Source organism: Haliotis rufescens, unplaced genomic scaffold (assembly GCF_023055435.1).
Source record: "Haliotis rufescens isolate VD_foot unplaced genomic scaffold, xgHalRufe1.0.p SCAF_17, whole genome shotgun sequence".
Taxonomy (NCBI): domain Eukaryota; kingdom Metazoa; phylum Mollusca; class Gastropoda; order Lepetellida; family Haliotidae; genus Haliotis; species Haliotis rufescens.
In genome coordinates this window covers 26,358,988-26,374,963 of record NW_025963857.1, presented here as the reverse complement: position 1 = coordinate 26,374,963, position 15,976 = coordinate 26,358,988, and the positions used below count along the sequence as shown (strand labels likewise).

Here is a 15,976-nt window from a genome sequence, read left to right as displayed (position 1 = left end):
TAAGGGGCTAAAATAAGGACTGGTCGACTCGGAGTCGGTATACTGTGTCTGAGTGGGGTGTCCATGTTAAGACAGGGGCATGGTATATCTCTGTGGGCTAGCTCTATTGCGAAATCTGGTGCACCTTACTAACCAGAAATTCCAGCCTAGTTTGGCAAGGGTGGAAACTGGACTTTTATAGTCAGTTAACTCCCTTGTCTCGGGAAGATGGCTCTTTATCGCCCTCAGCACTAAACCTGATCCGATTGTGGCTTGAGCGTTTAATTAATGAATCTTTAACCATCCCGGGTGTATTTTCATTGCAGAAATCTCTTTGTCTCAATACTACTCCAATAAGCATTTAAACCCACAGTGGGTTTCACCAAAGTCGTAAACGTCCAAGACCTGCATCACTTTCCTGTTCCTGTCACTTTAAGCTGACACGCCGTGATATAACTGGAATACTGTTCAAAGTTGAGTTAAACTCACTCACTCATTCACTGTCATGTGATTAAAAAAATGAACTCATCGGACTATAGTAAACCACGGTTATAACGAACACGCTTAAAACGAACACGCTTAAAACGAACTGACGGATATAACGAACTTACCTTTTTGGTCCCGACTATCTGCTGTAGTTATGGTGTAGATATGCTTATAACGAACTACGGTTATAACGAACTGAAATTAGTAGTCCCTTTGAGTTCGATATAACCGTAGTTTACTGTATATGCTTGTTATTAGAGGCGACTAACGGGATCGGGTGGTCAGGCTCGCTGACTCATGATTTCAATCACTGGATTGTCTGGTCCTGACCCCATTATTTACATATTGCTGAGTTTGGCTTTAAACAACAAACAAACAAACAAACGAAACATCACTCACTCCCGCTCCCTCAGTTTATGAGTTAGCTTAAAGCTGATATGGAATGTAACCAAATACTGACTTGAACCACATGGCCTTTCAGTGCACGGTTGAAAGTATGTCGAAGCTGTCACATTGATTACGTGCACAGACATCTCGTCGCGACTGCTGCAAGGGAGACTTGTAATTAAGTATTGGCATCGTTTCATCTACATGTCATGCAGTCCATGCTTGGTGAATTGCTAATCTCGGAGGCGACTATGCTTGCCGTAATAGACGACTAACGGGATCGGGTGGTCAGGCTCGCTGACTTGGTTGATGCATGTCATCGTATCCAAATTGCGTGGATCAATGCTCATGATGTCAATCACTGGATTGTCTGGTCCAGATTCGATTCTAGACTCGATTATGTACAGACCGCCGTCATATACCTGGACTATTGTTGAGTGCGGCCTTATACAACAAACAAAACAAACGAAGCTCATCTCGGGTACTCTGATGGTCCGCCCAGTGCGTCTTGTCACAACTACGTGAGGACCGCCTCCGTGGTCTAGAGGTAGAGCGTCCTCCCGGAGAGCGGAATGTCCGGGGTTCGATCCCCGGCCGCGTCATACCAAAAGACGTTCAAAGATGGAACTTGTTGTTATCCTGTCTGACGCTCGGCATTAAGGGGTTAAAACAAGGACTGGTCAGCTCGGAGTCGGTATACTGTGTCTGAGTGGAGTATTCATGTTAAACTGCGGCATGTATCTCAGTGACCTGGCACCATAAATCGACATCAGTCCGGACTAGTACAAGCAGCCACACACACACGTGCATGCACGTCGCTATATAAGTGCAATAATTTTGGACGCGACGTTAAACCCAATTTCACCTCACTACGTGAGGGAGTACTTTCGGAAGACACACGACATGGCTGTCTGGTGCAACTGACAATCTTTGCACGAGCTTCCAAGCAGGGCAGACAAATGAATTGTGGTGGTGGGGATAGGGTAGTGGTGTTAGATGTACAGGCTGTCCTAAGTCCCATTCCAAAAAGCGATCTTAGCGCTGAGGTGATCATAGCTGCTATAAACACACAATGCCATTTTAGAAAGTGGTCAAATGTTACAAATGTTATTTGTGATAACACTTTCTGAATAAAGTACAGTACCCAAAGAAGTGCGAGAATCTGTACTTTACTCAAAAAGTGTTATTCCAAATAAACTTTGTTACATTTGATCACTTTCTAAAATGGCATTGTGTGTTCATAGCTTTCGGCCATGGGATCCGTGCCAATTTACACTTGTCAGAGGGGTACACAAAGTATGTTATCTAGACTACCAGTTGTCGGACTTTCATTTGTGTGGAAGCCTCGGTGGCTGGGTTAGATCGCTGACTTTTTGTGCTGGCGATAAGGTACCTCACTCTGGCAGTGTGGGTTCGAATCCCGGACGGGACTCCACCCAAAAACAGTATGAAAATCTGTGCTTTACTCAGAAAGTGTTATCCCAAATGTAACATTTGTAACTGCTAAACATTAGCATAGGCTTATAATCGTCGTAGCACTAAGATCGCTTTGTGGAACGCAGCACTCAGAAATATTCGACCTACGAAGGTCTGTAAATAATTGGACCAGACAATCTAGTGATTGATATCATGAACATCGATCCACGCAATTGGGATACGATGACATGCTTCAACCAAGTCAGCGAGCCTGACCACCCGATCCCGTTAGTAGCCTCTTACGACAAGCATAGTCACTTTTTACGGCAAGCATGGGTTGCTGTCGACCTATTCTACCCCGGATCTTTCAACATTTAACATTGTCTTGTATTCTCTATGAAATACACACTTTGAAGATTCATTAACTGATGAATACCATGACTGTTTTAAATTATCACCTGATATCTGCTTAGATAGTAAAAAAATACTTTACATTGAAAATGAATGATAGATAATAGACTAGATAGGTAGATGACTGGGTGGATAGAATGGCTAGATGATATATGGATGGATGTTAGATGCAACGTATGGATGACGAATATCATGGATTCAGATATAAATGGATAGAATGGATAAATGGATGGCTATGATAGATGAACCGGTATATTCCATGGTTTAATGAATTTATGGATACATTGACAACCAGCGATGATCTCAACTTTAATGTCAATAATAAGAATAACGTTTGGTTTGTTTGTTGTTTTACGCCACACTCAGCATTATTTCAGCTATATGACGGCGGTCTGTAAATAATCGAGTCTGGACCAGACAATCCAGTGATTGAAATCATGAGCATCGAACCACGCGATTGGGATCGATGACATGAATCGACCAAGTCAGCGAGCCTGACCACCCGATCCCGTTAATCGCCTCTTACGACAAGCATAGTCGCCTTTTACGATGTACACCCAAGCTAGCACAGACAATTCTGTTCCAAGTCTTGATGATCAACGGCAACAAAGATGGCGGATTCATAACCCCGGTTTGTCAATGCTCACACATACTGCATTTGCAAATATATTATGAACACCCCTTAAACCAAACAATATGTTATTTAGCATCGCCGATACCTGGACAGATGGCATATGATTCATGACAGGAATCTCTAACCTTTCTGTAATAGAGAGTGAGTGTCACTCAGCAAAACTCCACCTATAACACGGCGGCCCGTAAATAATCGAGTCTGGAGCAGGCAAACCAGTGGTTGATATTATGAGCAATGTTGCACACAGTTGAGGTACGATGCCACGCAATGAACCATGTCACCTATCTGGCCCGCCCAATTTAGTCGCCTCTTATGACCAGCAATAGAGTACTGGAAAACTATTCTTAATCTTGGGTTAAACATAGGGTTCTTGGGAACTGTTCTAACACGGATATCCCACCAGGGCCCACTTGCACAAAGCGATCTTAGCGCTAAGATGATCGTAACTCCCATACTTTAACATAGGCTTACAATAGTCTTAGCACTAAGATCGCTTTGTGCAAGTGGGCCCAGGTCATTAAACAGACATCACGTGACCCTGTGAGGTTATTTCCGGGTGAGACTAAGTTACCCGTCATGCCTCTCTGTCAGGAAGTAGATTCCAAGTATTGGTACTTTAAATTCTACCGTGAAGATCCGGGTCAGATTAGGTCTTCAGCAACCCATGCTTGCCCTAAAAGGCGACTATGCTTTTCGTAAGAGGCGACATAAGGGATCGGGTGGTCAGGCTCGCTGGCTTGGTTGATGCATTTCATCGTATCCCAATTGCGTGGATCGATGCTCATGATGTCATATTTACAGACAACAACAAAATAAAACAAACTTTAATTGTCCATGTTTCGGTGTCGTTACGTTTGTAATGATAAAGGCTTTCCTATTTCAATAAATCGTCGATAACAGTAATTGACATAATGTGATTTTAGAACACGCACATGTATATGTATATGTTAGACTACACACCGTATATGTTAATGTCCAGACGCACGCTCTACAGACCCACCGTTAACATATCATGTGGATTCCGTGCGTTCTGTAAGCTTACACCATCATACGGACAGCAACGCGGTTGGCCTCAGCGGGACAAGTCAAGTCATTTGTCAAGTCAGTGGACGTCAATAGAAAAATTGATTTTTCTATGTAGAACTTATCTGCACTTACACGCCCACAGACAGAGCCTCATTATTTAGCTGTATGAAGTGACGTGGTTTGATGTGACGTAAGATTAATGCACTTCTTCAGCGACGTACAATGAGCCTGGGCACGGCAAACCAGTGGTCGATATCATGAGCATCCATCCACAGATATACTCATTGAACCAAGACACAAAGCCTGACCACCTTATCCATGTTAGTCGAACCTTGCGACAGGCATACTTGCTGCGGACCAATTTCCGAAACCAGATAAAACACAATGATTTGCGAAAATACGTGAATATGGGTCATCAGCTTTTTGTTATTTTGTTAGCATTGGGATAACAGACACAGGGAATACAAACATGCAAGGAATTGAACCTACGACTCGGGGGCACAGATGGCCCAGTCGTCTAACGCGTCTCAATTCGCTGTGTAGAGTCGCGTCCAGAAACCTGTGATTGTGGGTTCGGATCCCGAATCGCTCCGATTGTGTTTCTTGGTTTGTTAGCACCATACCCGTGCTCGTGGGTTTCATCAAAGTGGCAAACGTCTGATACCTGATTCACTTCGGGCGATTTTACCACATTAAGCTGCCACGCCATGATATAATTGGACTACTTTTCAAAGCGGTTTTTAACCCAACTCATTCACCTAGAACCTTTAACCACCCGAACGATTTAACCATTTAACCGCAGCTGTCGTACTGTAGAGTTTCAAATCGATACCTACTAAATGTATCTGACCCGTGAAGATCCGGGGTAGAATTGGTCTTTAGCAGCCCACGCTTGCCGTAAAAGGCGGCTATGCTTGTCGTAAAAGGCGGCTATGCTTGTCGTAAAAGGCGGCTATGCCTGTCGTAAAAGCGATTAACGGGGTCAGGTGGTCAGGCTCGCTGACTTGGTTTGATGCATGTCATCGTATCCCAATTACGTGGCTCGGTGCTCATAACGCCAATCACTGGATTGTCTGGTCCAAATTCGATTATTTACAGACCGCCGTCATATAGCTGGAATATTGCTGAGTGCGGCGTTAAACAAACAAAACAAAAAATAACCTAAATGTATCTTATATAACTCAGTACTTATATCTTGAAACATTAGTTGTTTTCGCTTTCCAAATTCAATATTCCGTTTGCATCGGGGATGATTCATATAGTTTATTAAAGCGACAAAACTTTTTCCATAATCCTAATAATGATTGTACGATTCCGACTATATCATGAGCATGTGTTTATGAATCACTCTCAAATAGTTATGAAACCATGTGTTCGCGAAAAGGTGAGCGTATCCTGCCAAACCAGTGGCACCAGTCACAAACACTTGCCAAGGCAAGGCAATTGTGCACCTGAACAAAACACGAGAACATATGGTACAAGTCAAAATTAGGGAACTGCATCTGACATCATTAAGATATGGTAACCTTTACAATAACAGTGGTCACATCTATGTATAGCAGTCTGCGTCTCGCTAGGTAATTCTATTCAGTGAGTGATTGAGTGATTGATCAAAATGTCACCAGACTGGGAACAGTGGCCGACACACTGCAAACTTAACGTCCAAAACACAACTATGATACGCTTATTCAATACATCACCGTCGATTAACCATTTCTTGTTTGTTTCACATTTAACTATCATCTAACATCGGTGTAGTCTTTGATTATCATTTAGAAGTTTGAATAAGATGAATATATGACACTTTTTATGGATAACAACTTTATTAATTCTCCGGACGACGTTTCAGAGACACCTCCTGCCCTTGGTCAGGTAAATACTGCGTAAACGCATAGAGGTAATATAATATATATACAGGATGTGCCCCGACCGAAATAACATCTTGATTGCCTTAATGTCAGTGTTACCATAGCCAGCTACTTTTTGTTACACCCAGTCCGAACATTACTTAATTGGCCTCTCACCTGTTAATGTCATTGGCTTCGTTCTTATATTGTTGACTTTGTACACTAATCCTACCTTATGTTTTGTTTGTTTGTTGTTTAAGGCCGCACTCAGCAATATTCCAGCTATATGGCGGCGGTCTGTAAATAACGAGTCTGGACCAGACAATCCAAGTGATTGACATCATGAGCATCGATCCGCCCAATTGGGATACGATGACATGCATCAACCAAGTCACCGAGCCTGACCATCCGATCCCGCCTACCTTATGTAAACAGGTGTGGGTGATCCTGGCACAGTCAGGCTGGTTAGGCTCATCATCAACTCAGGGCCCTTGCCCCCTCTACACGCAGCCCAGACAGCGATTGGGACTTCTCCCAGCGCTGCCTAGTCAAACCCACTAAGAACTTTTCGGAGAATGTGAAGACTCCCCAACACTGCAGCCTTCTGCATTACCCAGATTGTCAGAAGGGTTGTACTCCTGGTAGCAAACCCGGGTACTCTCCCAATGTCAACAGATTGGAAAGTACCAAACCTAAGGCACGGAGAACAATGGGAAGTCGGACAACTTGGTACTTGGGATGCCAGCATGCCATTTCGAACGCGAGGTCTGCATATTATCATCATCATCATCATCATCATCATCCATGCGGCGTAAAACAAAATTTATTCACTTCAGTGCCAGTTGAATAGAAGAGAGAAGCGGAGAGGGGAGAAGTGTTCTGGGTGTTATACATCTTAATCGGAGTAAATCCTCCCCGTCAGAAAGTATATATCTCAAGATAAAGCTTCTCCACCAAAATCTCGTAATCTCTCGCGGGACCCGAGGTTACTTTCAGGCAGACCAAGATGGCGGGCGTATATATCATATTGATCGCTGTTCGAATTGCAGTCTTATCTATTATATCTTGTCCACCTTAGCTTCGGGGTTCCCTTACAAGGTTTAAATATCAATCTAAGAAGAAAAATCACATCACTGACTGAACAGAATATATTCCGTGTTTGTGTTATCATGGACTCACGCCATTTGGCGTCGTGTTAATAATGATATTTGTTTTGTGACAGACAATCCATCACCTCCTTGGGCTTATAGCATGACTCATGACTGACGCTCCATCTAAGGGTCTAGTTTGGGGCGGGGGGGGGGGGGGGGGTTTGCTCAAAAGGCATAAAAATCGTGAGATCAATGAACACAATGCCATTTAGAAAGATATACAGTATGCTTCATGGAAAAAAACCTCCACCTGTGTATTTAATGATCAGTTAATGCCGTTATCACAGGTATAATTAGTGGTAGAACCACTCAGATTACCTGACAAAGATTATGTAAAATAACTCATTAGCGTCCACACCTCACTGGGTGTCAAAGTTAAATTGCATTCAGTATCTGGCATTCTCGTGTCTGGGGTAATTAATTAATCTATGATTAGGTTATAAATTCAGGTCTCATGTGGTGAATGTCTTACATGTATAATATGCACGTGGCAGCGCAACAAGAGAGGAATGGTCAGTTGAGTTGCAAATAACATCAATCAAACGGTTAGCCGATAATACGTTGATTGGTTATTTACTGTAATCTTGCACAGTGGATTTGTCAAAAGTAAGTGTTTATATATGTAGATTTACTAAAGGAGAGGGAATACACGCATACATGGGAGTGAAGTGCCGATGTAAAAACTCAGACTTTGTTCAAAGGATTAGCTGGTAATACGTTGATTGACTGCTCATTGTGATCTAACTCAATGGATTTAATTAAAGAACCAAGAACATCAAGAACATTGTTGTCACGTGTGCTATCTCAACTGATCAATGAGACTTGACACCCATGTGAAGCATCTGAAACAAACTTACGTGTTCAGTTGGGAGACGAACACAGGTTTTAATATCCAGGAACGCTACATATGGTTGAAATGTGTTACAAGGACACGTGACATGGAACAGGTCTCTTTGTACAGTTTCAGCAGTATGGGATATTGTTTCTTTATGTGGATATTGACGGATACATTTCTCGAACAAGGTAACTGTCTAATATTATACATGTAACACTTGTCGGTTGTAATTACGATATTTGCATCTCGTTTTCATTCATTTGCTGTAGCAAGAACGTTGGAGGCCTCAAGGGTGATTGATCGAATTGCTCCAAACGTAAAAAGTATCGGTCAGTAGCAAACAGTTGTTCCAAAGTGTACGCTTATGGTTATTTATATTTTAAATATACATGTAGTAAAAGCTACAACTAAAATAGCTCGATATTGGAATATATTAATATTATTTCGGATAACATAATTGTTTCAGATACAATTCGTCCGATCATAGCACCAACATTCTTTAAAGTTATATTATTTGTGTAGTTTTAAATCGAACCATGGGTCCAGATTGGTAGAAAATTAACGTACAGCTGATTGCTATTTCCGGAATAGTTTACGAGAAAATACACACGGTAATCTTTATTTCTGCATATATATATAACAATGTCTAGCAGAACAGAAAATACAATTTTACTAGAAAATCATCATGTCTAGTGATAACTCATCTCAAATTTTACATTTTTATAGACCATTGTCGTTTACCTAAATTCTCTGAAGGGATATTGTGTAGTTTTATACTGTGCATAAAATAATTTTGACGCGTATGCATTAATCACCAACCAAAACACATGTCAGTTTGGCTGCAGCCCTTTTTATGATATCCGGCTTCTCATTCTTCAATTCGCCGATAGGAGTCGCATCGCGCAGCTAGAATAGCGCCGAACACAAGTCAAACCAGTTGAAATATGTAGATTTTGAATCCGCGAAGAAAAAGCCGATCCATATTGCAATACTTTCAAACTTGGAGTGTTGTGTCCCTTTAAAAGCGCTAACTAGGCGGTCTGCAATTGCATGCAGAATGGATATCACCAGCCGGGTACAGAATATACGCGATCGTTTCATTACTTGTTTAGAGATATCGGTGTTGTATATATAACACTGGTATGGATTCCATGTATGTCACGAGTATGGCTAGTGGAGGCGTGTCAAGTAACCTTGATTTAAAGTGAATTATATAATTTTAACATAGTTAACCTTGTCAATTGTAGTGGCGCGGGTTCCACACACACACACACACACACACACACACACAAACACTCCGTGCCATTATTAAGAAAGATCTCGATTTAACTTAGAAGCCAATTGGTGATAATTAACGAGAGCGGTATTTGTCTCACCTACGGGGTATCTTCCCAAAACGCAGACCTGCCAAAACGCAGACCTGCCAAAACGTAGACCTGCCAAAACGCAGACCTGCCAAAACGCAGACCTGCCAAAGCGTAGACCTGCCAAAACGTAGACCTGCCAAAACGCAGACCCGTTAAAACATCACTCGTTATGGCTGGTTGCATCAGTAATTAGTACCCTGTACCCTTGATTAAGTAAAATGGTATCACCCATGTAACACGAAAAAAAGCTGGGTAGATTTCACAATTTTTTATTCACGATTTGCTGCATAGGTGTTGTCTCTTCCCTGGCCCTCTTCCTTATGGCGTTGACAAATCTCCCTGGCCCTCTTCCTTGTGGCGTTGACAAATCTCCCTGGCCCTCTTCCTTATGGCGTTGACAAATCTCCCTGGCCCTCTTCCTTATGGCGTTGACAAATCTCCCTGGCCCTCTTCCTTGTGGCGTTGACAAATCTCCCTGGCCCTCTTCCTTGTGGCGTTGACAAATCTCCCTGGCCCTCTTCCTTGTGGCGTTGACAAATCTCACTGGCCCTCTTCCTTATGGCGTTGACAAATCTCCCTGGCCCTCTTCCTTATGGCGTTGACAAATCTCCCTGGCCCTCTTCCTTGTGGCGTTGACAAATCTCCCTGGCCCTCTTCCTTGTGGCGTTGACAAATCTCCCTGGCCCTCTTCCTTGTGGCGTTGACAAATCTCCCTGGCCCTCTTCCTTGTGGCGTTGACAAATCTCCCTGGCCCTCTTCCTTGTGGCGTTGACAAATCTCCCTGGCCCGCTTCCTTATGGCGTTGACAAATCTCCCTGGCCCTCTTCCTTATGGCGTTGACAAATCTCCCCGGCCCTCTTCCTTGTGGCGTTGACAAATCTCACTGGCCCTTTTCCTTATGGCGTTGACAAATCTCCCTGGCCCTCTTCCTTATGGCGTTGACAAATCTCCCTGGCCCTCTTCCTTGTGGCGTTGACAAATCTCCCTGGCCCTCTTCCTTGTGGCGTTGACAAATCTCCCTGGCCCTCTTCCTTGTGGCGTTGACAAATCTCACTGGCCCTCTTCCTTATGGCGTTGACAAATCTCCCTGGCCCTCTTCCTTATGGCGTTGACAAATCTCCCTGGCCCTCTTCCTTGTGGCGTTGACAAATCTCCCTGGCCCTCTTCCTTGTGGCGTTGACAAATCTCCCTGGCCCTCTTCCTTGTGGCGTTGACAAATCTCCCTGGCCCTCTTCCTTGTGGCGTTGACAAATCTCCCTGGCCCTCTTCCTTGTGGCGTTGACAAATCTCCCTGGCCCTCTTCCTTATGGCGTTGACAAATCTCCCTGGCCCTCTTCCTTGTGGCGTTGACAAATCTCCCTGGCCCTCTTCCTTGTGGCGTTGACAAATCTCCCTGGCCCTCTTCCTTGTGGCGTTGACAAATCTCCCTGGCCCTCTTCCTTGTGGCGTTGACAAATCTCCCTGGCCCTCTTCCTTGTGGCGTTGACAAATCTCCCTGGCCCTCTTCCTTATGGCGTTGACAAATCTCCCTGGCCCTCTTCCTTGTGGCGTTGACAAATCTCACTGGCCCTCTTTCTTGTGGCGTTGACAAATCTCCCTGGCCCTCTTCCTTATGGCGTTGACAAATCTCCCTGGCCCTCTTCCTTGTGGCGTTGACAAATCTCCCTGGCCCTCTTCCTTGTGGCGTTGACAAATCTCCCTGGCCCTCTTCCTTGTGGCGTTGACAAATCTCACTGGCCCTCTTCCTTATGGCGTTGACAAATCTCCCTGGCCCTCTTCCTTATGGCGTTGACAAATCTCCCTGGCCCTCTTCCTTGTGGCGTTGACAAATCTCCCTGGCCCTCTTCCTTGTGGCGTTGACAAATCTCCCTGGCCCTCTTCCTTGTGGCGTTGACAAATCTCCCTGGCCCTCTTCCTTGTGGCGTTGACAAATCTCCCTGGCCCTCTTCCTTGTGGCGTTGACAAATCTCCCTGGCCCTCTTCCTTATGGCGTTGACAAATCTCCCTGGCCCTCTTCCTTGTGGCGTTGACAAATCTCCCTGGCCCTCTTCCTTGTGGCGTTGACAAATCTCCCTGGCCCTCTTCCTTGTGGCGTTGACAAATCTCCCTGGCCCTCTTCCTTGTGGCGTTGACAAATCTCCCTGGCCCTCTTCCTTGTGGCGTTGACAAATCTCCCTGGCCCTCTTCCTTATGGCGTTGACAAATCTCCCTGGCCCTCTTCCTTGTGGCGTTGACAAATCTCACTGGCCCTCTTCCTTCTGGCGTTGACAAATCTCCCTGGCCCTCTTCCTTGTGGCGTTGACAAATCTCACTGGCCCTCTTTCTTGTGGCGTTGACAAATCTCCCTGGCCCTCTTCCTTATGGCGTTGACAAATCTCCCTGGCCCTCTTCCTTATGGCGTTGACAAATCTCCCTGGCCCTCGTCCTTATGGCGTTGACAAATCTCACTGCTCGGTCATCACTAGGTGGATGGTTGTGTTCTGACGTGCCGCGAACGTATTCTCTGTGGTGCACTTGCCACCGCAGGATCTGTTCACACACCTCCAGTACACATTTTCATTCTTCGTCCTGTTCTTAGCATACGTGTAGCCGTCTAGGAGAACTTGTGGGGCACCTTTCTGGGACAAGACATACTCAACTTTCGTAAGTACGGCCATAGCTTAATTGGACGAGGTTGAAGCTCATGTTGAAATATATTTATATGTTATATCATACTCAAGAGAAGGAAGTATAAGTGATTGAGAACATTTGGTATATTCTTACACAAATCCCACAACTTGTTTAAAGGTAATGTTTGAATACGATTTGTGATGTACCGGGAGCAGATTAAAGAACTGCAGTAGACTATTGCATAATGTATGCCAGCAGTCAGTCCAGGTATCATGAAACACTCTGCCATGTGGGGCACGGGTGACCCAGTCGTCTAAGGCGCCATGATTCGCTGTGCAGAGTTGCGTCCCTTGGATACGCCAGAAACCTATGATTGTGGGTTCGAATCCCGGTTCGCCCCGATTATGTTTCTAGGTTTGTCAGCACCATACCCGTGCTCGTGGGTTTCACCGAAATGGTAACATCTGGGACCTGCATCACTTCGGGCTTTCCTCCCACATTAAGCTGACACGCCGTGATATAACTGGAATACTGTTAAATGCGGCGTTAAACCCAACCCACTCACTCACACTGCCATGTGTATAGTGTAATGTAAAAGGTTAGCAAGTGACACGGATTCACAGAGTCTATGACATGTCGCTTCATCTTTGCTATTTCAAGACTACAATAGGATATTGTGAGTTAGAGAAAGATACACAAAACAAACGACCCAATCTGTGTTTTGCAATCACTTGTTATCCATGCGTCCAAGGTTGGGATCATCCTGATAAGTTCCGCCGCTATTGTCGGTCACAGGTACTTCTTCCGAAACCTCCCTCCCTTACCAGTTATATGTAACGACATCTAATGCGATCATTTGCCGGGCGCCGCCATCTTGAATGGATTCTCGCTCTCGCGAGATCTCGTTATATTTTATGAACTTACTTTTAACATTAAACATCTGGAAGCATTATGCAAATGATGATGACGTCATTTCTGCTAAAGGGTCTTTTTACACCATCAGGAGGAAGCCTTCTACACCTGTTTGATCCAGCCACATCAAGCATCGTTGACAGAAGTGTGTGGAGGGAAGTACACAATCTATGTTAAAAAGATAATTAGCAACCAATTCCATCAACGCTGTCGTCACTATTGTCGACCACAGGTAGGAGTTCACTTGTACTCCTTCCGAAATCACCAAATCTTCTTCAGAGATAATTCACATTCAATGATAATTCGAAAACTCTTGTCACCGTCAGAGTGGGACATATCGGGAAGTTGTGATGAGGATACCGCAACAAGGAACGAAGTACGATCATGGCGCATCGTTTTATACACAGATCAGCGAAAATCACAGGAAAGTCTCACAAGAAAATAAACGTAAGAACCAAAACGCGAACAATAAACGCAACTGAAGAAATAGTATGTTTCGCAAATTGATTTCTCCCCGAATAGTGAACTCAATTTGTGATGAAAATGGTCTTTATCATCCAAAACTGGCTCCCACAGGAGATACCGCTTACATTAGATATCGCTACAATGAAATTGCATCACAATGCTTAACAGACCATTGTGACATCATTGGTTACCATGACATCACTAATGGCTCTGCTACTGAAGCTGTTAGCAGTACTTTTTACACTAAGGCATACAAACTGAAAATGTTGGAAGAATGATATTGGATGATTAATAAAATCTCACCCTCGTGTCTTTTCAACACTCTTTTGATATCAAATATATCAACACTCATTGATAAAAGTGGGAAAACTCCTCGGGAAGCCTCAGAGTTTTTCCACTTTAATCAACTCGTGGTGATCAAAAGACACTCGGGTGAGATTCTCTATGTGTCACATTTCCGTTGTTGAAAGAAAGAGAAGTATATTTCAAGCCTGCTGGAGTGCGAACAGACGGGCGCGCTTGTCGCTTGTGTGACCAAGCGTATAATTTTGGGAGGCTGCTTGTGTGATCAAGCGTGTAATTTTGTAGGTAGCTTGTGTGTCCAGGCGTATAATTTTTTAAGTATCTTGCGTGACCAAGCGTATAACTTTGTAGGTAGCTTGTGTGATCAAGCGTGTTATTATTGGAGGTAATCTCCTCCCACAAAGCCATATATGGGGCCTCTGTATATATAGGCTCCGCCTCCGCTGTATTATCAGCCTTTGAAATTGATAGACAGTACAAAAGTGCAAATAAACTTCATCTACGCGCCGCTTTCGATGTTTTCAATACGACATTTGCATTAACGATGTTACGATCTAGTCAGATCTGCAAAATTGCATCTACCCATGATACTTGCACTTTAAGCAAATATATCTAACACGAAGTTCAGTAGACTGTAGTCTCCATTTTTGTGTGATACAAGCGACAACATATTTTCCATTATCAAAATAAAAGCGACAAAACCCTTTCCATATTCAAAACATCCACTAATAGCAGACTGCATTGTACGATTCCGATTATATCATGAGCGTGTGTTTGTGAATCAAATAGCGATAATACCAGGTGTTCGAGAAAAGGTGAGCGTATCCTGTCCAACCGGTGGCACGCGTCACAAACACATGCAAAAAGGAAATAATATGGGATAAATTGTGAGAAAAATAGTGCTATTGCTAGAGTTAGGACAAGTTAAAAGATTATATATCTCGGATTTAAAAATATTAATTTTAAAGAATCATATTCGAAACCTGAGTGAGTTGAATTTAGCGCCGCTTTAAACATCATTCCAGTTATATCAGCACGTGTCAACTAAATGTGGGAGGAAATTCTGAAGTGATGCAGGTCTCAGACGATTTCCACTTTTGGCGAAAACCATAAGAATTGTGCTGACAGACCTAGAGTGAGTGAGTATGGTTTTACGCCGCTTTTAGCAATATTCAAGCAATATCACGGCGGGGGAGACCAGAAATGGGCTTCACTTCACACATTGTACCCATGTCGGGAATCGAACCCGGGTCTTCGGTGTGACGAGCCAACGCTTTAACCACTAGGCTACCCGACCGCCCCGACAGACCTAGAAACATAATCATTTAGCTCACATCAAACAAGGGTATACTTTCTTTTGCCAAGCAGTTTATAACTTCATAATATGCCTGAGACAAATTACGTTTTCGTAGAGACAAAACTTTGAGCATAACTCTTAGACATGTCTGACATTGAAATCATTTTCACTGTTACGTAGCTATAGGTAGTCTAGATTTGACAATAGCTCTATAGTAGCAGTGCTGACCTTGTGACCTTGGCAATGATTAACCATGCTCAAGGAGAAGCCTTTATGGATCAACGCTTTATCTGGTATTCACATGACGTCAGAAGACACGAATATAGATGCAGTAGTATGTTACTTACGTACTTGCTTCACGCTTCATTCTTTCATCCAAACCATATTTTGATATATTTTGTTTTAAATTAACTTTTTATTTTTTGTTGTAACAAAGGTTTATTTATAATGCGCCAGATAGTTTTTACCAACCGACAGCCCATGACGCTGTATTATAAACCGACGACCAAAAGAAACTTTACCATAGTTTTAAATCACACTAGTTTAAAAAACACAAAAGATACATGTAAAATGTATTGAAAAGATCAAAATCTCAACGAAATCAACATGTAAAATGACAACGTAATGGACAATGGGCACACGTCATATCATAATAGCGTGTACTTCCACCCCTGCAACAAGAGACGCAAAAACTCTCCGGCACACAGAAAAAGTCAGCCGTCTGATGACGTCACGTGGGATACGTCACCATTCTTCTCATTCGTCACCACTCGCCCCTTTCCGTAACCTGCAAGAAGACTCGTCCCCCATCGATGAATGTTATGTGCGAAAATACGACAAACCAATCAGA

General features: G+C 43.5%; 1 protein-coding gene across 1 annotated transcript; it reads right to left on the bottom strand.

The window, feature by feature from the left end:
- Positions 1-10,605: 10,605 nt before the first annotated feature.
- Positions 10,606-12,196, bottom strand: LOC125381065. The gene is made up of 3 exons (XM_048397249.1): positions 12,025-12,196; positions 11,346-11,896; positions 10,606-11,250 (listed from the first exon to the last, which is right to left on the bottom strand). The coding sequence occupies exons 1-3, from the start codon at positions 12,194-12,196 to the stop codon at positions 10,606-10,608; spliced, it is 1,368 nt and encodes a 455-aa protein (XP_048253206.1).
- Between the last annotated feature and the right edge of the window lie 3,780 nt (positions 12,197-15,976).